At 38.6% G+C, this 23,987-nt stretch overlaps 1 protein-coding gene across 1 annotated transcript; it reads right to left on the bottom strand.

Annotated features, from left to right (window-relative positions):
• Positions 1-5,335: 5,335 nt before the first annotated feature.
• cant1a (calcium activated nucleotidase 1a) lies at positions 5,336-23,954 on the bottom strand. Its single transcript, XM_072242259.1, has 4 exons — positions 23,669-23,954; positions 14,687-15,341; positions 11,928-12,131; positions 5,336-10,149 (listed from the first exon to the last, which is right to left on the bottom strand). The coding sequence occupies exons 2-4, from the start codon at positions 15,312-15,314 to the stop codon at positions 9,779-9,781; spliced, it is 1,203 nt and encodes a 400-aa protein (XP_072098360.1). The 5' UTR covers positions 15,315-15,341; positions 23,669-23,954; the 3' UTR covers positions 5,336-9,778.
• Positions 23,955-23,987: the final 33 nt, after the last annotated feature.

Below are 23,987 nucleotides of genomic sequence, written 5' to 3'. Positions count from 1 at the left end.
AACTCTCCCTTCCCTCTTCTTCAATTCCTCACTCTGGCTTCATTCTTACCTCTTCTCTTCTCCTCACCCCCCTCTGGTGTCCATCCTCCTTTCCGTGGTCCACTCTCCGCTCCTATCAGATTCCTTCTTCTTCGGCCCTTTACCTTTTCTACCCAATGCCTCCCAACTTCTCACTTTATTACCCCCTCCCGCACCCACCTACCTTCCCCCTCACCTGGTCTCACCTATCATCTGCCAGCTTGTACTCTTTCATCTTCCACCCCCCTCCATCTTCTTCCCCCTTCCTTTCCAGTCCTGATGAAGGGTCTTGGCCTGAAATGTTGTCTGTTTATTCACTTCCACAGATGCTGCCTAAACTGCTGTGTTCCTGCAACATTTTGTGTGTGTTGTTCTGGATTTCCAGCATCAGCAAAATCTCTTCTGATGAGAATTGTGATAGCCTTTCAGACCTAACGTCAGGTTCGAAGGCTCTTTTCATCATTACCTCTCAACATCTCTGAAAATGTCTTCCTCGATTGTAAACTTTACCCAAGAATCTAGTGCATTGAGTTCAAATTTTGGGTTCTAGTGTGTTGAACACCTCTTGAAGATTTAAGTGCACAACAATTAGATCTACCAACAGTTACTTCCTCAAAGTGATCTGGGTTGACTGGAGATCATTTTTCCATTTCTGAAGTCATGCTGGTTATGGTTTACTAGTTTGTTGTTGATAATCCTCACATTCATTCCCATTAATCATGTTAATTGTCAAAATTATGTATATAGGAGAAAAGACTATATACATATGCACAGATATACAAATATTAGAAGAGAAGATTAAAAAAAAATAAATTACCTCAAACAGTCTAGCAGGAGGGGGTCGTCACTTCCCCGGTTATAGGTTGACAGAGCCTAATGGCCAAGGGTTAGAATGACCTTCAGCTATATCAGGTCCAAGTACACAGATGACAAGAACAAAAACCAAATGTGATTCAACAAGGAGCAGGGCTGTGTCTGTTTGCACACCGTATTCAGTGCATGCTCAGAACAAAAAGCAAACAAGGTGTAATCTAGATATGAAAAGCTATTCTTGGTAAATCAGACTCTGACCTTTAAATTTGCTTTAATGCAAACCGCAGAAGAGATGGCCATGAACTTCATAGCTACAGCACTGAATACAAGTCTCTATTGAACATTATATATAATATTTTTGGATCAAGTAACAGTGAACTACACAGACTGTCAATAGATCAATAGTTTTAATAATATCAGTTATTATTCACATTTTATTTAGAAGAATCAGAAGATTTAGGACTATGTCAAAAATATTACAGTGTAGTATTCTAATTGAAGTTAAATGTTTGATATTAAACCTTATCAATTGAGATGGCACATTAAAATACAAAGGTACAACCCACATTAAAGCTGCAAATCAAAGTTTTACCTTTTGAGACCATAAAACATAGCAGCAGAATTAGGCCATTTGGCCCATCGAGTCTGCTTCACTATTCCATCATGACTGATTTATTATCCCTCCCAACCTCATCCTCCTGCCTTCTTCCAACTACCTTTGATTAACTTATTAATAGAGAAGCTATCAACCTCTGCTTTAAATATACTCTGCTTTAGCCTCCACTATCATCTACGGCAATGAATTCCACAGATTCACCACCCTCTGACTAGAAAAATTCCTTCTCATCTCTGTTCTACTGTAGGATTGAGTTGATTTCACAAATTATGAACACTTCAGTGAATTCCTTCACTGAATTTCATAGCCAGGCTCTATCTACTTATGAATCTCAACTATTTACAGTATTAACAATTTATTTCTGTTGAAGAGCTGAAATTTTAGCTGCACCTCTCTTCGCAGATGCTGCATGGCTCATCGAGTATACCCAGAATTTTATGTTTCTGTTGTCAATTAAAGCTATTTCCACAATGAAACCAGGTTTGAAAGGAAGACTTCGATTCAAATCCTAGATAATAATCCATTTAAGAACAGAAATAATATTTAACCAACATGCTACTTGTTATTGTATTCTTGTGTACTTAGTTTTTATATCTTACAAATCTAATTATGTTCTGAAATGTCAGAATCAAAATTCATGACCAGAATTCTTATTTTTACATTCTAAGTTATAGATAGTCTGATCAAAAAGTTTGAGTTCACAATTATCTAACACAGTGAATTCTTCATTTCTTTAAAGACGTTGCATACTTTTAACTGATATGCTTAAGTATACTGAATATTTACCTTAATAATTTTGTACTCTAGGGAAGACTCATTTATCTTCCAAAGATTTGTTGTAAATCATAAAACAGTGCTTCATCTCCCCTATCATTCAGAAGCATCTTTGAAGAGAGTAACAAATGTCCAATGTCATAACCAGTTTGACAACTTTGGTTTTGTGGTTTTATGCAGTTGGAGATTCTGTGGTTTTATGCAGTCACAAAGAGAAGAATCAACACGATAACTATCAACAATCTTGTCTAGGAACCTGAAAATGTTGACATCATATTCTTAACTTTGCTTGGATAATCCAGTGCAAGCTATAAACTTACTAAACATCAAGTCATTCTGAGCTTTAATGTTTGCATTTGGAGATATGTTGATATCAATATCTTTACTGTAATTGTAGTTCTTCTGTATTTTGATGGGAGACATGTGGATAAATGGAGAGCTAGGCATTGCCTAATTAGTTTCATACCATACAGATATCCAACAAGAAAAAAATCCAGCCATCATCTCCTGACAATCATTGTCATTAACTTCACAATCACTGAACCCCCACTGTCAACGTCCTTGGATTAGATTATATTAGATTATGAGGACACTCAGACCTCATTTATTGTCATTTAGAAATGCATGCATTGAAAAATGATACAACATTCCTCCAGAATGATATCACAAGAAAACACAGGACAAACCAAGACTAAAACTGACAAAACCACATAATTATAACATATCATTACAACAGTGCAAAGCAATACCATAATTTGATAAAGAGCAGACCATGGGCACGGTAAAAAAAGTCTCAAAGTCCCGATAGCCCCATCATCCCACGCAGGCGGCAGAAGGGAGGAACCCCCTCCACCATGGACCTCCAAGTGCCGCCAACTTGCCGATGCAGCACCATTGGAAGCACCCGACCGCAGCGGACTCTGAGTCTGTCCGAAAACTTCGAGCCTCCGACCAGCCCCTCCGACACAGCCTCTCTGAGCACTATCCTCTGCCGAGCGCTTTGACCCCTCCCCGGCTGCCGAGCAACAAGCAAAGCTGAGGACTCAGGGCCTTCTCCTCCGGAGATTCTGGACCACGCAGCAGCAGCGAAGCAGGCATTTCAGAAGTTTCACCAGATGTTCCTCTGTGTTCTCATGTCCATCTCCATCAAATCAGGATTGTGCACAGCACCCTACTTGACAAATAACAGACATCACCACCGGAGTGGCTGCTGCAAGCTGCGTTGCGTCACCATCTTCTCCTCCTGCCTTCAATATGTAGCTTTTTGTTGACTCTATTGTAGTTCTTTGCTCTACTGTGAATATCTGCAAAGAAATGAATCTCAGGGTAGTTTCATGAAATCACATGGTACATCACATGCTTTGATAATAAATTTACTTTGAAATTTAAACTTCAGTTACCATTTACTACAGACTGAAATGGAGTAGCTATGCATACAATGTGGCTACAACAGCAGTTTAGAGGCTTGGAATCCTGTAGCGTGTAACTCATCTCCAAAACATGCTGATCATCCACAAATCTTAAAGCGGGGATAATGGAAAACACAGTGGGGAAAGGAATAGGTAAGATTGACAGGGAAGTTGTTTCCACAGGTAGGTCAGATTAGAAGTGAGGGAGATATTAGAGAGATCTTGAGAGATAACTCAATTTTAGAGATTTAATTGAAACACTGACATTCTCAACGGATGATCTCCTTCAAGATTTGGAGGAGAAGATTTGGTCATTGGCGAGTCCTGGGGGGTCAATAACTGAAGATCAAAGCCTGAAGGCCAATTAAAAGTTTGAAAGTTGAGTCCTGATGGCCATTGCACAGGGTTTGTGAGTCCATTGGGGAAGTCAGAGGTCAATGTATCAAAGTCCACAAGTACACTGGAAGCCTGTGCTAAGATTGGAGAACTGTCTAGTGTGTGCATGAATGAGTGTGTGGATGGGAGGGTGAAAAGGGGCCTGTTTTGTTCTTCTACTGAACATTGTGGGTATACTATGTTGGCTCCTCTATGTGTGGTTTCACTTGCGGGCTGCCCTCAACACATCCTTAGGTTGTGATGTTTGTTAATACAAGTTACTCAATTCACTGTTATGTTTCAAAGTACATGTGATAAATGAATTTGAATCTGAACTGTTCTTCCCAGGGAACAGTGTATCTGTGCAATTCTCTGCCCGGTGAAGCAATGGATGCTACCTCATTAGATATATTTAAGACACAGTTAGAAATAGATTTTTGCATACCAGGTTGAAGAAAACACAGCCAGGATCTTATTGAATGGAGGAGCAGGCACAATGGTCCAGCTGGACTAAACCTGCTCTTATTTTTTAATATTCTCCATTGCGTGGACGAGTGCAGCTACAAAACTCAATAAGCTGAAAAGGCACCCAGTCCACTTCCATTCATTCACTCCACCCACCAACGCACAGTAACTATATTCTACAGAAAGTACTGCTGCAACTTACCAAGAATTCTTCAGAAACACCTTCCAAGTGCACAACACCTACCAACTAATAAGAGGTTCCCAACCTGGGGTCCACAGACCTTTCATTAATGGTAAGGATCCATGGTATAAAAAAGGTTGGGAGCCCCTGAACTAGAAGCAAATGGGAACACGACTGGAAGCTGCCATCCAAGCCAAATAAAAGCCTAACTTGGAAATATACTGATATTCCTTCACTGTCATCTGGTCGAGATCCTGAACTCTCAACAGTATTGCTGTTATACCCACACCTCAAAGTCATCAGTGGTTCAAGAGCGCAACTCAATGCCATCTTGACGGCTAGTAGAAATAGGAAATTAACTGCTGATTGAGCCTATGAAGCCCTCTTGAATGAATATAAAAGGATTTTCTATTGCTTCATACTAATTATTCATTGAGAAGGTTGGTGTTTCAATTACGTCTTTAAAATCTACTTACAAATCTGAATTAAATTATTGGCTCTGTTGTTGTTACACACAATGTAATGACTTTATTTTAGCTGATATATCTCTTAGTCTTGCAAGTGCTCATTCAGAAGTCACACTTCGTTCAAAATTAGGCAATAGCCCTGTTACTGACAAATTTGACTGGGCTAGTAATTGGTAAAAGTGCAGTTTGAAGTGAACAAACTTAAACACTATTTAAATTATTGGACGTAGATTTATTGGTGTCAGCATGAACAATTACATGAAATCCAAACAAGTTTAACCATACATTCTTTTGTTTCTGATACAGATGAGTCAGAGTAGAACTGGTGGACAAGTCACATCTATGCACTGTATGTCGTTTTTTTTTAAGTTATTGGACTTCAATTTTAAGTAAACACATTTTTTTGTAAAATTCCCAGTGCCTTTTTCACAAACCATTTCCATCTAAAGATCCAGTGAATAACATTAAAAAGTGTTTTACCATAAGGATAAAGTTAAAACAACCCATGGCAATAACCATTATTTAAATTACAGAAAAAAAATAAAAAATAATTAAACAGCAGAGAACCACTAGTTCACCACTAATTTATTATCAGATTTAAATTGATTTTCACATGAATGAATAAGGTGATTAAACGTGCTAACAGAAGGTGATCTCTTCCAGAATGCAAAATGCACTTGAAATGAACCATAACTATCTGAATACAATTTCCAGATGCTCAAACTCAAGTCAAAATAAAGCTGACCATCATGATACAGGGGTAGAGTTGTTACTTTGACTGCAAGCTGCAGTACAAATTGTGCTTTCTTTCTTTAAGTGTTATGGACCAAGATTCACTTAACTCACCTCTCACTGATGCAAAACATGCTGGTAACAAGCACAAACAGGTAGTATGGGTAAAGAACTAACTTGGTGTACTTATTGAGCATAAAATGATTTAATCACAAAAAATAAACATGATTGTCCACTGTGACCTGCAAATAATTTGAAATTACTGAATGTTATTTAAAATATGCAGAAGCTCTTAGTAGTTTCATTGCTTTAATTTACAAAATAATCTAAATATCACTTAAATATTTAACTTTTCAAAAGATAAGTTATCAATTCAAAATAGGAAGAGTTGACTGCATAGACCCATGAGCCTTCACTACCATTCACCAAGATTTTGGCAACTCTTTTACCGAACATTTTCCTATCCAATCTTTCTCTCTCTCATTCCTCTCTGATTACAAACACTTAATAACTGAACAAGCATAGTCCTTTAATATACAAAATCCACCCCCCCCAAAAAAAAATCTCAATCCTCGGAACTCCTTCTTACCAAAATTCTGAATGTCCTATCCTTATTTCCAGGACTATGCCTTCAATTCTAGTTTGCAAATCTGAAGTATGTACATTATTTTGTGATCACCTCCATTTTTCTGAACCTGAGAGAGAACGGCCTCACAATTTAACCTCTCAGGGCATCACTCATCCCAAAAATCAAGCGAGAATTTTGTTCCAGTGCCTCCGAGACAAGCATATCCTTTGAAAGGAGAACAAAACTGTACACAGTATTCCAGGTGTGCACTACAATGTGTGTTTAAAAAACATCAGTTCAATTTTGGTGATCATTTGTGCTGGTTTGGATGATTTTGGACAATTTATGATGGAAAAATTTGTGTGAGAACCCAACAGAAAAACTCCACCATTACTTTTTGAGAGAGTGCAACATCAAGTATTGAATACTTATACAAAAGCACAGAATACTGGAAGATGCTTTGAAGGTCTCCAGTAACATTCTTATGATACCTCGGCATTCAATGGCGCTACTTGTATTGAAATCTTACACTATACTCTTCTGAGGAGAGGGCAAACAGGAGAAGAGTAGGTTTAAGTCTTACTTGGTTAACTACATAAAGGAGGACCGAACTCAGTGCCCCACCTTCTTACTCTCCAAAACCTTTCAATAAGTAAAAAGCTAAAACCAGGACAGTGGTGTAATATTTTCCACCAAAACCTGGCTTCCCAACTTAAGCCTAACTGTGCTGGGCAAGTTTGGGCAGGGTGTATATTGTGTCATACATTCAAGTTTGAGTTGGTTTAATGTTTGGCTGGCTCAGTACTTTATAAATAAATGCATTATAATAAATTTTAGCAAGCCTTGATTTTGTGTGCAAATACATCCAAAAATTAGTTCTGACTTCATTAGAACCAATTGAAAAGAGCATGCTACTTGTGATGTGTCTGTGTTTAGGGTGGATGATTCTGTAAAATATAACAAAGAGAAATTCTTCTCAAAGTGAAATGCAGATGGATCTGGATGGTATAAACAGAAAATAAGTTTTATTTTCATTGAAAATGTTCTCTAGTTTACAGCTTTGTAGCAGGAAAGAATAACTCTTTTGGAAACGTTTTTATACTGTTGATCTGCATGATGTTAAAAGTTCATGTAGTTTCTTTCAAAGGAAACTTGAAAACCACTGAATTATGAAAGCAAATAAAGGGCAATTCATGCCTGCAGTGGCAGATTGGAAAGCATTACTCAATGTGCAGAGTCTAGTTAGTCGTACATCACATCATTTTAAAAGAATTTTAAAAATATAACTGCTTACAAGAAATCATAGATAAATGCACAAGTCTCTATTAGTAAGGATATTCAAGTCTTCCAAACCATCTCTAGAAGTGCCTCTTGAGATAGCTCAACAGCTTGTCAATGTGAATGCTACCTATGGTTGAGTATTAGCAAGTGGTGTGCTACTCAATCCAGAGTACAACTTCATGTGGAAGAAAATAAGCAAAAAATAACTTCTCAGAGTAATGATGTATTATTCCCACAGGCACCTCCTTCAATAACTGACATGGGGAAGGCCAACTATGAAATGTATTAATTAGCAATAACTTGCCATTACGTTGTACAAGAGTTTAAACCCAGTCAAAATCTCAATAGCACCAATGCAAGTTCAGGGAAAATAATCATGAATTACATTTTAAAGCTGTTTGTAAATACTTTGAACTTGACTCAACTAATTTAGATGAATGAGCCTGGGTTACAGATTGGAAATAGTACTTGCCCTTGGACTAAAATCGACACCCAAATAGTCAGGTCATGTATACTAGAGTGTCTTCCAATGTGTACTGAGGTTCCAGGGCATTGAAGAGGCTGCAAAAGATGCCAAGTTCTTGGTCGAGTGTAGGAAGATGTGCAGCCTTGCAGCAAATTTGTGTAAAACTAAACCAGATGGAAGTCACAGGATACAATACAATTCATGAGACTCATCAGGCACTGCAAAAGACATTGATCAGTACGATGAAAAAATAGAGATTGGAAAACAATTCTGTAATGTTGCAGTATTTGGTGGTTTTCTTCTGAACATTTTACAAAGCTCAATGAGAACTTGAGGAAGATGGGCATCTGATATACTTTCACAAAACACGGAATTTCCATGGTCAGATAAAACTGTGGTTCTTCCTAATACACTAATATCAACAATTGTCAATGGCTTGAGAAGAAAGTGAGAGTGAGAGACCTGCACAAGAGAACAATATTTGCCTGTTTTCTTCCTAAAGTACACTGAACTACACAGTATAAATACATACACCCCGTGGAACAAGCAAATGGGTTCATGATATGCCAAGGTAGGCTTCATTGACTTATTAGATGGAAGAACACCTATTAAGAATGGGGCATAGGCCAATTGCAGCAGTATTCAACACAGAGGATTCTGTGATGGAAACTCAGTGGGATACGTCATGTTGGTGAAATAGATACACTGTCATATACCCCGAGATCCTAAGTCTGGTTAGAAAAATACATTACATTCTGGTAGCATTGAGTGCAACTTCACCAAAACTAAGGTGCACTGGCAGCACTGAAGTGTTCTTAAGCAATCAGAATACTTTTTCTGTAAATTCTTTGAATAATGCTTGTTTAAAAATACAAATTGTTTCAATTGCACATCTGAGATGATTATATTTGCAGGAGAGATGTGGCCATGATTGAGAATCCCATTCCCAGGCTTTGATCACATTTGGACTAGGTTTTAATTTTACAGACGAGTAAACCACTGTTCCCCACACTGCCTGGATGATTCCAGCTTACGAATATCTCGAGTACATCAGTGTATTTGAGCGCTGGTCCAGTCACCACCTACCATCCATTACCACATACAGACTGCAGTGGCCACAGCTTGCATGCAGCAATTTACCGAGGCTGATATTCTATCCTGCAAATTGATATTTTATCCATGTGAAATAGTAATTTTACTAATTATTTCTGGTTTTAAGATATGCAACTTCATTAAGTTTAAAGTTCACAAATTCACAGATTAACGAAACAATCAGCTTTGATCTGAGGGTAAGGGACAAGTAAACTTTATGGCACGGTTGCAGATTTTATGGCATGTAAATACAAGGCAACATCCCAGCTATATATATTTTTAATTATGACAAGAAAATGTGAAAAATATCTTCAAGAAGAGTGCAGAGGTGCTGATTTTGCAATACCTCGGATTCAGTTTCTTTAATGTAAACAAACAGGGTATTATAAAAGAACACAACTTCAGATTAAAAGCAACCAAGAACCATTCTAAAGAAGAAACCAACATTCATCAGGAAATGCTTTTCTTGGAAGCAGTAGCACTTTGATCCAAATCCTAACACTTTTGATTAGGGAGGAATCTTATATGAATTCTATTCCTTCATATTTTATGTCAGCCACTTTAGTTTCCTCTAAAAGGAAGCGTCCATCTAAAGTAAAAGCCATAATGTAGGTGGCTATTTTCCCATTATCTTCTTCAGATTTCAGTGACACAATGATCTGATCGTCTGTATCAGGAATGAACTTGAAGGAGGAGAATCCTCGTGTTGGGTTAACCTCTCCAATCTTGCTCACCGAGACCTCTTTGAAATCTTGAGTAGATTTAATAATGAGGTTTGTTCCCCTGTGCTCATCATCTTTTTCGTTGTAGCGTTCGTTGCTGGCTCGCCGTGGCAGAAAGAACCAGCGCTGCAGCCGATCGCTCCACGCAGCAGATTCATGAATCAGATATCCTGTGTTAGGAGAACAGAATGATGACACTTCATTCTCAATCTAGGAAAACTGTAAATCACATTGCAAAGACTCAGTTACACCATATCCTTCTTTTGTAATCTTCCTATAAAATGAATTTAATGAAGGCGGCTTAATAGTGCTACAAATTAAAGGAATGAAACGGGTACATCCAACAATAAACCCCAAAAAATGAGAACTGATATCCACCTTCAAATTTTAATTTTGTTAGTTTTCATTCCTCTTCCAAAACATTAAAATTGTCATAATTGGTAAAAACAAAGTAAATGCGCATTACATGGTAAACAAAATTTCCAACTGTAATCTATTCCTAGGCGTGGTAGGTTTGCCCTCCTGGTCTTTGCATGGAAACACAATTTTGAATTGCTTATTTCTACTGTAAGGCAGGCACGCAAAGCCAAAACTATTTCCCCATGGAGTAATTCATACGGGCAAGCCAAGCCAATTATAATGTTCTGCTATTGACAAAACAAATTGCAATGTGTGCCATGGTTTAATAAAATTCAAATCTGAATTCTGAATGTGTGATGGAATAGGTTATTTAGTGAGCAACTGGTTAATTTTATTATCTAAAACAACTGTGATTAAAAAAACATTTAGACCATAAACCATTGGAAAAGGCAGGGAACTCCCAAGAACTTTGCACCTCTGTTTTTGAATATTCTCCCCATTTAGAAAATGTCTACAGCTTTATTCCTTCTAACAAAGTGCATGACCATACATTTCCCTACACTATATTCCATCTGTCTCTTTCTCCATTATCATAATCCGTTTGTCTCCTTCTGCAGACTCCCTGCTTTCTGAACACAACCTGCTCCTCCACCTATCTTCATATCATCTGCAAACGTGGCCACAAAGCCATCAAATCTATCATCTAAATCATTGATGAGGAGGACAGGAGACTGGGGTTGAGAGGAATAATAAACCAGCCATGATAGAAATGCTAGAGCAGGCTCAATGGGCTGAATGGCCTAATTCTGTACCCATCTCTTATGGTCTTATTCTCCTGCCTGCTCCCTGTAACCTTTGATGCCCTTACTAATCAAGAATCTATCAGCTCCCGCTTTAAATTTACTCAATGACTTAGCCTTCACAGCCACCTGAGGCAATGAATTCCACAAATTCATCACTCTCCAGCTAAAGAAATTCCTCTTCATCTCTGTACTAAAGGGACGTCCTTGTATTCCAAGGGTATGCTCCCTGGTGCTAAGCTCCCACACTATTGGAAAAATCCTCTCCACATCCACTCTATTTGGGCCTTTCAATATTCAATAGGTTTCAATGAGATCCTCCCCCCTCCCCCCCGCCACCATTTTTCAAAGCTCCAGTCACTACAGGTACAGAGCCATCAAATGCTCCTCCTACGATAACCCTTCCATTTTCAGAATCATTCTCGTGAAACTCCTCCAGACCCTCGCCAATACCAGCACATCCTTTCTCAGTAAAGGGTCCAGTGACCGGTAAGATTATATGCCAGTGATAAAGTAGATCACAACTTTAAAGACCTTTATGACCCTTTGAGAGGGCAGTGACAGGAATAATACTGCAATCTCGATAGAAAATGGTGCGCACCCATGTTAATTTCCAATTTTTGGGTCACTTCATTTTCACGATGGTCACTTGTTGCTCTTTCATATCTCCACAGGAAAATAATCACTCACTAGTGACTAATCCTGACACACTCTTAGCACAAAACCAAATTATACTACAGGTTTTTCCACACATATGCTGAGTCACCAAAGGCACACATTGTTCTTACCTGGAGACTTGATGCCGGCAGCTGTGCGCAGAGCATTGTAGTGAGGCACCCAGTTCTCATGATTCACATCACCTTTGTAGCCAATAACTTTCACCCACTCTGGATTTTCATTGACTACCTCTCCTGTGGTGGTAGTCCACTCCTTACCAAGTCCTCCTACATAAAGGTGCTCATCTTTTACTGCTAACCATTCAGCTTTGAAGCCTAAAAAAATAGCACAGAAGTTCATTTTAAGGATTTACACAAACCTTTTGAATGAATGGCATACAGTGAAACATGAACAAGACTTATCCCTTCACAGATGCTGATTTACTCATGTATATGCAACAGAAAAATATATATAGTATATATAATATATGCATACTGTTGTAAGTTTGTGTGCCTGCTTATGGTCCAATGTGATACTGCTAGATACTGTCGAGCCTCTTGGTATTCAAATGGGAAACAGAGTAGACTTGATGGGCTGAATGGCCTAATTCTGCTCTTATGTTATATGGATTTTATAAAATATAGTTTTATATTTGCATTTTCACAAATGGACTGATAAACAGTAAAATAAATGTCAAGTGAAAGTATGTCTCCAATTTGCCATCAAGACATTAAGTGTAAGAACACAGTTTTGTTTAGTTACTGGTGTTAGTTTTGGAGTATTGTCACAGTTGGGGTCTCCCATGACTGATCTTATTATAGCATTAAAAGGCAATGAGAAAGCTTGGGTTTATGATTTTAACCAAACTGCCTCAAATAGTTCAAGAATGTTTCCCATGGAATAATTCCATTGGAGAATTTTCTTCTCTTCATGGTATTTTAATTCTCCAGTGAAAATATTTTGTTTACAGAAATCCAATGTGTTGCAAAGTGGTTTTGGAAGGGACCAGAGGTTGGAAATTTCTTATAGTGAAAGTGAGGGGGGAAACTCCTCAATTTGTTAAAGTAAAACTCCAAATGCAAATCCAAGACCCTGGCACATTGTTAATAATAATGAATTGGCAGCAGGCCACTAACCCATTCTTGCAGAAGCCATTTAAAAATATACTGCTCCTAACAGATTGTGTTAAGCAACATTTAATAATCCAAGAATTGACTGCGGATAATGATCATAATAACTTTAAATTGTTAACCTTCAATAGTGATAAGCTCCTTTTGAGGAAATATAAGGCCTATTTCTTCGTTCTCACTTCACGATATCCCAGAGAGCTCCATTTCTTATTTTCCATTAAGGTACAATTGCACCACTGTACAGTATTTTCTCTGATTTCCCCCTGCCTATCAAGTTCAACCCTTCCAGCATCAAACCAATTTCTCTCCCACCGTCAAGCTTCTTTCTTCTTAATGTCATTTCACATAAATTATGCACTCAATTCTTTCCCCAGATTTATGCTAGCTCCTTCTTCATGAGCTCCTCTACTTCCTTCTCCAAGTATGGTTATCCACATTCATTTGAGGCACTGATTTTACACATCTATCACACAGAATTTCTGATAACACATCACATCTGAACATTTTGCAATAACCCACAGAAAGCATTTATTTTTCCTGCAAATTATGACTATTTTTATTATCTTCCAAACAGTTTAAATGTTGGCCCCACTACAATATATGAGTAGCTACCCGAGTTCAACTTTACAAAAAGCCTAGCTCACTCATTACCTTCATTCAGATGATCCTGATGGTTCTGCATCTGCATTAACTTGGAAATCTCTGTCCTTGTTCACTGTTTGGGCATATTCTGAGTTATGGTATATAGCAAGTACTAATTTCAACAGCAGCCAGTCTTTAGACCTGAACGTGGATTGTAGATTGAATCCAAAATGCAGCTCTGAACAATGGTCATTCTGGAGCTGCATTTTGGGGTTGGCTGCAAACAAAGAAACACTCCATTTGACCGCAGATGCCTGCATATGCATGAATGCTGCTCAGTGTCAGTGGGAATTAACATTCGTTTTGAGTGTCTGGGGTATGGGTGTGAAGATGGAGGTATTTGAAAATTAGAGATGTAATTTAAAGGAAGCATTTTAGACACATTGTAACTATAGAATTGTCCTGCTGTCACCTTTGATCCTTAGTATATAAAAATGTCATGTAATATGGGCCACACAGGCCTCTTCTTCCAAGAATGTGTCGAATATGATGCCTGCTGCTCGTTTTGCTGAATAAAGACATCTATACCCACTAGCTTCAGTGTCTCTCTGGTGATTTTGTTCACAGTCACGACATTCACAATGCCTCTCTTGATCCCACTGCCTAACATCTTCTACAAGACCATAAGACTATAAGACACAAGAGAGGAATTCAATCATTTTGCCCATTGAATATGCTTATCATGGTTAATTTATTATACTCCTCAACCACATTCTTTGTCTTCCCCCCCCATAACATTTGATACCCTGACTAATTAAGAACGTATCAACCTCTACTTCAAATAATCCCAATGACTGGACCTCCATATCTGTCTATGGCAATTAATTCCACAGATTCACGTCCTCTTCTAAAGAAATTTCTCCTCATCTCCGTTCTAAATGGATGCCCCTCTAGTCTGTGAAGCAAAGATTTTGCTGCATTACTGGTTATCTGAAATGCAATTATTTTCCAAATAATTCGATGATCTCTACAGGTTTGAGCAAATGTGACTTTATAAAAAGCATTAACTAAACCAACTTTTACTCAGGGTCTTACACAGTGAATTGAAAGCTACAGTCTCCCACAAGACAGACAGCAATTTATAGTGCATAAACAGAGAAAGTAAATTACTGCGGTACCTTTCTCAACAGTCCCATCACCATCAGATAGGATGGCCCAAGGGACTGCCTTGTCCCCATCAATATCATACACTACTCCCGTCCTGTCGTCCACAGTGTAAAGCTTTCCATTGAATGCTATTAGCTCTGACAGTTCCATGCCACGTCCTTTTTCTGACAAATGTGTTTTGAGAGTGGAGTCATTTTTGTCCCATTCTACAGACACCTTGTCACCACTGTTTGATAAAATTAAGTAGCCTTTCTTTAAGTAACTGACCCAAGTGTTCAATTCATTCTTTGAGCTGGTGTCCAGGTCAGCAATCAGGCCGATACGGTATCGGATGCCTTCCAGTGTTTTCTGCGGGGGTGAAAGAGGGTACGTGTCGTTGTATCTGTCCCTCGGAAAATTATCAATCTGCCAGTTGTGGACATTTCGCAGATGAGAATTATTTGAGGATCCTTTGTGAAAATATACCATGTATAGTATGAAGAGAATGACAGCAGCTACTAGTATAGCCTTCCATTTTAGATGAAAACGAGAGTCTCTTGTTTTTGTCATGGAAGCTATAACAGGAAGACCACCAATGGATATGCGAAGGGAGCTCATAGAATCATTTCCTTCAGGCAAACCATAGAGATGGCCAGACATGAGGCTTCAGCAAAGGCAGAATTAGATCTGAAAGGAGAAAGGAAAGAAATGGTAAAACTTCAAACAAGAGAAAATCTGCAGATGCTGGAAATTCGAGCAATACACACAAAATGCTGGAGGAACTCAGCAGGCCAGGCAACATCTATGGGAAAAAAGTACAGTTGACATTTCAGGCCAAAACCCTTTGGAAGGACACCTTCATTCTACATCAATATATGACAAAAACATTTAAATAATGTTGCAAGATGACCATAGAAGGTGATAGTTTTATATATATATATAATAAATAAAAATAAAATCTCAGTCCAATTGAAGTATTCAGCTAAAGTATTAGTTAGAGAACTGTGGATTCAGCAAGTTTACAGTAACCAGCACTACTACACACAAGACATATTTTCACCACATAGAAAGTCCTTAATAAAAGGTGTCTGCTAATCCTTGAAGAAATACTCAAGATATATTACACACTTAGCTAAGTTTTCCAATTGACACCTGAAACAGAGCTGAATTTTACAGTAAGTCTTCTCAAGTGCAAAAGATGAATTTCCTGCTGTAATATTGACCTACCACAAAAACCACACACATTCTGATTTAATAAAATTTGCTTAATGTGGTCTTAAACAATCTTGTACATAGATAATCTTAATATTCTTGATAGTTGTCTGAAATATAAAAAAAACAAATAAAATAATGAGATTCAATAATTCATTTATTTTGTGTACCTTTTCACTTTCTGATTATGGCTTTCAGACTTGAAAGGTTATCTCTTTTTCTACAGATTTTACCTGACTCGCTCAGCGTTTCAAACATTTCATGTTTAATATCTGATAAAAGAAACCCCAGCTGAAACAAATCTAACAAGCTTGGTCTGTTTGTAACTATTAGGTTTGTTCAGGTAAGAAAAAACAAGAATAACTATAATGACACATACATAAAATGCCTGTATCTGAATAATTATATGTTATTAATAAACTCCTGACAATTTCTGAATATTAAAAACAGCCTTTGAATCACATGTACATGTAACTTAGAAAAGCCTGCTTTGAGATCTGAATAGACCAAGTATTGATGTGACCATGTGCAGTTGTTAGCCAGAAGACTTCAGTGTGTTGGAAACTCACCCCAACAGACTACATCTGTCTGCAAATAAGACACAGATTTCTGTAATGTCAGACTCACTGAACGGCAACTAATAAAAAGGGCTCATTATTCAGCAGTCCCTCAGGGTTTCAGCCTTAGTAGCCGAATCCAGCTTCGAATTTACATCAGTTTTTAACCCCCAAAGAAAAGCTTCAGTTGTGTGCCCCTATGCTTCACTCAGCAGTATAGCTGTTAGTAATTTACCTCAAGTTCCTAGAAGTAAACATGGAAATAAATGGTTTGAACTCCTGAAGCACTGGTTTGCTATGTCAATCTTCTTATCTGAATTGAGCTAGAGTTGTAGTTGCATATATTCAATAAAATATACTTCTTCAGGGGAAAACAGTTAATAATAATAGATTCAGAGTTTAAGTTCCTTGTTCAATTTTTCTATGTCCATCAACAGGAAATTAGATGGTAAATTTGACTTGTAGATAATGATCAGCTTGCTAGCATTATGGATGTACAAAATAGGAAGGAAAAGATTTTTCAAATTATCAATGCAAAATTCATACTTGAAACAAAGAATTGTCGAGAACCTGATAAGAATTTGTCTATATTAGCCTTGGGAAATGCTTTGCTGAACTTATAGCGTGGAAGTCAGTGAATATTGCTACTGTATATTTTTATCACAACTTCCACAGCTGTTTGAGAGAGTAACCTATTCACTTCTACAGCACTACTGTCCCCCAAAAAATACTGTGGAATACAGATAGAAGACCATTAATTGCCTGTAACACAAGTAGATTTTTGCTATTTGCTTTTTTAATTCCCTCACCCTGCAACATAAAAAGGTTGTTTTACAAATTATAGAAAGACCACATACAGACCCGAGACCTGGTGAGTTTAAGGGGAAGTATGGGAAGCAAAGGAGTTAGATGCAGAACAACTGTGCTTTCTGAACAATAGGATGGTCATTTATCATGGGTTTGCTGTCATTAAAATTCATTGATTGAAATGCTTGACTTATTTAACATCAGTTAATTTGTTGAAAAACAAAGCATGTGTCAAGTTATTAAGTGTACAACTCCCTTTCAGTATTAATACACGGCATACACCTGAAATTCATACTCTTCACAGACATCCACAAAATGAGAACCCAATAGAATGAATGATAGAAATGTTGAAGTCAAAGCCCCTTCCCCCATCCTTCGCACAAAATATTTTCCTTTATTTAACAGTTCAATAACTCTCAACACAAGTTAAAGAGCTTTGCTTAATGACTTTAATTTTCTGCAATTGCTAAGTTAGAGAATAAAGATCTCCCAATAAAGATCCACAGAAACCCCCTAATAAACAATTTTTGGGCTGAAAATTGAACAGCCAACTCTGAAAAGAGGACTTTATTTTACACTAAATCCCACAAAAGTTGATATTAGCTGTATTTTTACATTTTATGATCTTTCAGCACTAATATTTCTCAAGTTGCCTTCACTCAGTTTGCTCGGTCCTGGTTGCCTCATCCCTTCAGAGCGTGTACTCTGTCGCCAGCTGAAGCTTTTGTTATATCTCAATTATCCACCTACTTGAGTTAAAGAAGAAAAACTTGCATTTTTTATACTGCCTTTCCTCCATCATAAGTACATTTTATTGAGGTTTTGCCATTGTTAAAATGGAGGAACATTGTGGCCAACTTGCTGAAAACAAGCTCTTACATACAGCAATGTGGCAAGGACAAGATAATCTGCTTTTTAATTATTATAATTAAAGGATAAATACAGACCAGGTCACCAGGAAAATAAAATAATTGATCTTCTATATTTACAGTATTTGAAGCACTCATTTAACATCATATCTATCAGACAACATCGCTGATAATGTATCATTCCCCCAGTGCAGTGAACTATCAGCTGAAGTCTGCAGTTGGGTTTGAATCTACAACATGTGATTTGGAGGAGAAAGTGCTACCAAGAGAGCCGCAGCTGAACACTACTATAATTATGTTAACCAAGTGGAACAAAAATGTCTCTGACCATCCAATTTTTCCCTCATCACACAAGATGTCAGTTAAGAGTCCATAACTCTCTCCAATCTGCACAAAGAAATAAATAACACAAGTGATTTGTTAACCGCTGACTATCATTAGCAATGTGTAATATAGCTGTTATTGATTAGATCAGTTGTCTCGATGTATTCTGGGCTGGAACTCACAACAGGATTTTAGCTTTCTCTGCTTCCAAGAGTGTTGGCAGAATTAAGCATGAGAAAATAAAACTTTTCTGGTTCCTTTTCACCATTCCACAATAGCAGGGAATACATTTATCTCAAAACCCCATACTGCTCTATTTCCATTCCTAACCCTCACCTCATCCCTCCTGTTGCAAGTACCCCAGTTTATTACTTCAGCATTGCTGGCTTACAATTAGTTCAAAGTCTTGCTTTAATTCCATTCTGTAAACAATGTGAATTGCCTTTCAATGCCAGATTTCATGATCATATGTGAACTGCAGTTAACAGCTGGCAAATTCTTGGCAGTTAGTCACAATTTATTTTTTTTAAGTCATATATGGATTGAGCATCTGACAAATTTTGAAGCTCTCAGATGACTTTTTTAAACAGAAGTGCTTTAATGTCATTTTCACTTAAGAGTTTAGGTCAGATTATCTCTACCGCATTGTTGAGTAGTACATCTTGCCAGCCTGCCAAGGTATTCCATGTATCCTGCAATGTTGTCTGTCCATCATATCAATGACAGGAGAACTGTGTGAAAGAATTTTTAAAGTGGAGACGCCATTGCACTGGGGCAAGTCCACTTTCTTGATGTCAGAAGTCTGGGTCCAGTGGTACAAGTAGTTGTCATAATGGGGGCCTTCCTTGGTTGCAGTGGAGACCGTGACTTCTGTGCCTTGTAATCCACGATAAATGATAATTATAGTATCATCATGTGACAACCAAATCCATTATTAAGCTACCTCTAATCAAGATATAGTGGCTTAGGATATGGGTTACTAAAAGCTGAAAGATCATTTTAAAGATTTGCTTTATTTGTCACATGTACATCGAAAATGCGGTGTTTCATCGATACATACATACATCTTTTGCGTGGATACTGTGCTGAGGGGCAGCCTGCGTGTTGCCATGCTTCTGGTACCAACATAGTGTGCCCACAAATGACTAAACCTAACTTGTATGTCTTTGGAATGTGGGAGAAAATGCACATGGTCATGGGGAGCATACAAATTCCTTACAGTCAATGGCAGGAATTGACAGCTAGCACTGTGAAGTGTTATACTAACCGCTGTGCGACTGAAGCTAAATAAATTCACTCTGATGCTACAAATCTACAGTGAACAATACAATTACTGCAGATAATGCTAAATTGTGACAGCAACTTACTTGTTCCTACTTGCTCATTTTAAAAAATTACATGCAACACACACAAATTGCTGAAGGAACTCAGCAAGTCAGGCAGTATCTATGGAAAGGAGTAAACAGATGACAGTTCAGGCTGAGGCTCTTCTTCAGGACGGAGAGGGAAGGGAAAAGATGCCAGAATAAAAAAGGTGGGGGGAGGAGAAGTAGGATAGTTAGAAGGTGATAGGTGAAGCAAGGTGGGTAGGAAAGGTCGAGGGCTGGAGAATAAAGAATCTGATAGGATAGGAGAGTGGATCATAGGAGAATAGGAAGGAGGAGGGTACCCGGGGAAGTAAGAAACAGGTGAGAAGGTAGGGAGGTGGGTATATGTATCCTTGCTTTAGTGAGAAAATATCAAATTTCACATTGCTAAAGGAAGTATTTTATAAAAACTATAAAAACTGCTCTGTTTTGGTGATGAGACCACATCTGGAGTACCAGGAAGTGCCGGCCCTTTTATTTAAGCAGGGATATACTAGCATCTGAAGCAGTCAAAAAGAGATTAATAGACTAACAACAGGAATTCTGCAGATGCTGGAAATTCAAGCAACACACATAAAAGTTGCTGGTGAACGCAGCAGGCCAGGCAGCATCTCTAGGAAGAGGTGCAGTTGACGTTTCAGGCCGAGACCCTTTGTCAGGACTAACTCCTGGAGTGAGAGGATTGTCTTATCATATGTGGCTAAAAATGTTGGATCTGTATTTGCTGGAACTTAGAAAAATGATAAGTGACCTTATTGAAATGTACAAGATCTTAAAGTGGTAAGACAGAGTAGATGTTGAGATATTTTCATTAGTATACCCTCAACAGGTACATAGTTATAAAATAAAAGATGGGATCTTATTCTTGGAGAGGGTGGTTAACCTCTTGAATTCTGTCCTCTACAGATTATGAAAGTTAGACCTTTGGAAATATTTAAAGAATAGATGGGCAAATTTTTGTAATGTTGGAAAGTAAGGGCATTGGGAAAGTGCCAGAAAAGTTGTAGCTTGGGGCAAATCAGCCATAACCACACTGAGTAGCAGGACAGACTTCCAGGCCAGATGACCACACTCCAATTCTTTAACTCCACCTTCTGGCTTGAGTTCAGTTCAGAGCTCTTCAAGTGCAGAGCCAAGAGCTTCTTGAATGTGGAGAAGACTTCTGCATCCATCATCCTTTCAGGCAGTGAGTTCAGTCAGACCTGCGTCAGTGTCATTCTGAATACACTTTCTCTCATCTGCCCTATAATTCATCAACAATATCTTTAACTGTGGCCTCTGGCTAGTATTCCTCTAAGGGGAATACGTTTTAGATTCAGATTAATTTATTTATCATATGTACAGCAAAACATACTGTGAAATGCATCATTTGCTTAATAACCAACACAACCTAAAGATGTGCTGGAGGCAACCCGCGCATTCCACCGCCCACATCGCAAGCCTGTGCTCAGCAATCTATTTACTTTGCCCTGGTTCCTCAGACTGCATGCAGATCAGTGAAACTGCCCCTTGGCCTCATCTGTTTCAAAGTAAACAGACCTACCTTTCTGGATCTTAAAACCACTACTACCCTGCCTTGACAACACTTTTGTAAATTTCCAACATCTTCTCAACACCCTGGAGACCAGACTGGTATCAAAGATTTCAAGCCATGCCCTAACTAGTGCTCTATACAGTACCAGCACTCTCTTCCAGCTTTTATATCCTAAGCCTCAGCTGATAAAGGAAAGCATGCCATACGCCATTGTAACTTTTTGACCTATCTTACCATAAGGATCTGTGAATGTACACAGAGTTAGAGAAAAACAGCATGAAAAAAAAACCACTCAATATTCTGCCATTTTTGTACACTTACTTGTCTTGTTACATCTCCTGAAATACAGTACCTCACATCTCTTAAACTCCATTTTTGAGCTATTGATCAATTATCTCTATTGTCAGGACTTGATAAAAATTTATATAGATACTGTATGTGCTAACCTCACTTATGCTTGTTACAGCATATATCAGTAAATACAATGTTCCCTGATAAACCCAGGCTGACTGTCCCTTGGAACAAATTCCATTAATTTGTCCAATTCATTTAGAAATATCTACTTTTGAATTTTAGCTGTCCAGTGATTCTGTTTGTTTAAAAGAAAGAGCAAACCAAGTCAGCGGTTCAATAATCTTTTGACACCCCTCCTGCATCCAGAGGGACTGAAATATTGTAAATGAGGTTTCAGCAGCTTCCTTCTATTGCTGTATTGTGCTAGTTTTGCCAAGGGGATAACTCCACTTGTCTCATCATTGAAATGTTCTCACAACCAAAGGGCTCACCTTCAAGGACTCATTGTCTCATCTTCTCGATATTTATTGCTTATTTATTTATTATTAAATCTATCTTTTTGTATTTGCACAGTTTGTCGTCTTTCGCACACTGGTTGAATGCCCAGGTTGGCCACTCTTTCATTGATTCTGTTATGGTTATTATTTTATAGATTTATTGAGTATGCCTGCAAGAAAATGAATCTCAGAGTTGTTACTTTGAAAGAGCTATTTTCCACTTTACTGCATCATGGAAATTTCGGGTTCCGATATACATTAAGCGAAACTGTGCAAGGTCAGTAAGACTTCAGGTTTAACATTGTTTGGAAGTTGAATGCCAACTGGGTACCAAACCAAACTGAGAGAAAATATTTATTGCTCGAAGTGTCATGATGTTGTTGCTTGTGCCCTCAAAAGTTATGAGCTCAGTTGTGAGTAGAAACTTGGTTGCTGAGAGCTGGGCATTGTGGGTTGAGAAAGGACAATGAAAGAGCCTGAGATTCAATGCAGGCACACCTAAACGACAGCATTCAAAAGTCATCATGACTTGAAAACCAACCACCAACTCAACGGATACAAAGGACCAGCAAGACATGTACACGTTTGGCAGCTTCACCAAAAAAAAGCAAGTAGAATCTATAGTCAGTGTCTGTGGAGGAAAAAGGATTTGTCAAGGTTTTGGGTTGAACCTCTGCATCAGAACTGAAAAGGTAAAGGGGGCATATTCATATAGAGGTGAGGAGGAGGGGTGAGGCAGGAGCAAGCCTTCACACTTCCAAAGCAACACACACAAAATACTGGAGGAACTCAGCAGGTCAGAATCAGGTTTATTATCACCAGCATGTGAAGTGAAATTTGTCAGGCAGCATCTATGGAAAAAGCTAAAGAGTCAACGGTTTGGGCCGAGACTCTTCTTCAGAACTGATACTTTCACAATTTCCAAACAAATATCAATTATTCCTTTGCCTCCACAGATGCTGGCTGGCTGATCCGTTGCACTCCTCCAGCAGCTTGTTCTGTTTTTGTTCCAGCAAATGTAGTCTCGTGTATCCAAAACCCAATGAATAAAATTTTAAATCGGATTTTTAAACACAGTAATCTAATTTACAGAACAAGTCGATCTGTGTCATCAAAAATATGAAGATCACAACGTAAAAGACGTTAAATCTATCGGTCTATGCTTATGAGCTTAGGGATAGGGGAGTTTATTTCCAATGGAAAGGTTTAATTGATGTACAAACTACACATTATAGAATGGGTCTATTTGCAGGGTACACAAAGCAAGGTGAAATTAAAAATAAAATTTGTCCTTGAGTTGCAACAAGAAATATCGACTGGCAGGGGATTCGACACAGGTATCAGGGAGCTAGACCAGCCTTAGTTCTACAGCGAAACAGGATCTGGGCGATGCGGATCCGCCGGTATTTTTTAGTAGTTGGGCTTCCTGGTAGAAGCAGAAGTTACCCGAGTCGATCAGGCCACCATCCCACTACCCTGGGGACGCCGGCGGGACCCCCCCGGGCTCCCTCATCGCCCGCTATGAGCCAGTCTGGAAAACCGCCAACACTTACCGGACAAGGTAGGTGAGTGTCACCAGCGCCGCGGCCGTCGACACTCCGGCATCAGCGCCACGGGTGAGGAGCTGTCATGCCGCTCACTCACCTGTGAACTTCCGCTACTGCGACTGCACCGCCCCCATCTTACGCCCCGATCCCGGAGGGCTGGTGGGGGGAGTGGGGGGGGTGGGGAAGCCAGAGACCGCTCCCGCGCGTGCGCCGTACGGGAAAAGCCGAACCAAACTCAGGCGGGAGGTGTTGATTCTACGCATGCATCAAACTCCAACCTCCTTAGGCTGGAGGTATTGTTTCTACGCATGCGTCAAGCTCCTAC

This window comes from Mobula birostris, chromosome 24 (genome assembly GCF_030028105.1).
Source record: "Mobula birostris isolate sMobBir1 chromosome 24, sMobBir1.hap1, whole genome shotgun sequence".
NCBI lineage: Eukaryota > Metazoa > Chordata > Chondrichthyes > Myliobatiformes > Myliobatidae > Mobula > Mobula birostris.
This window is presented reverse-complemented; position numbering and strand designations above follow the sequence as displayed.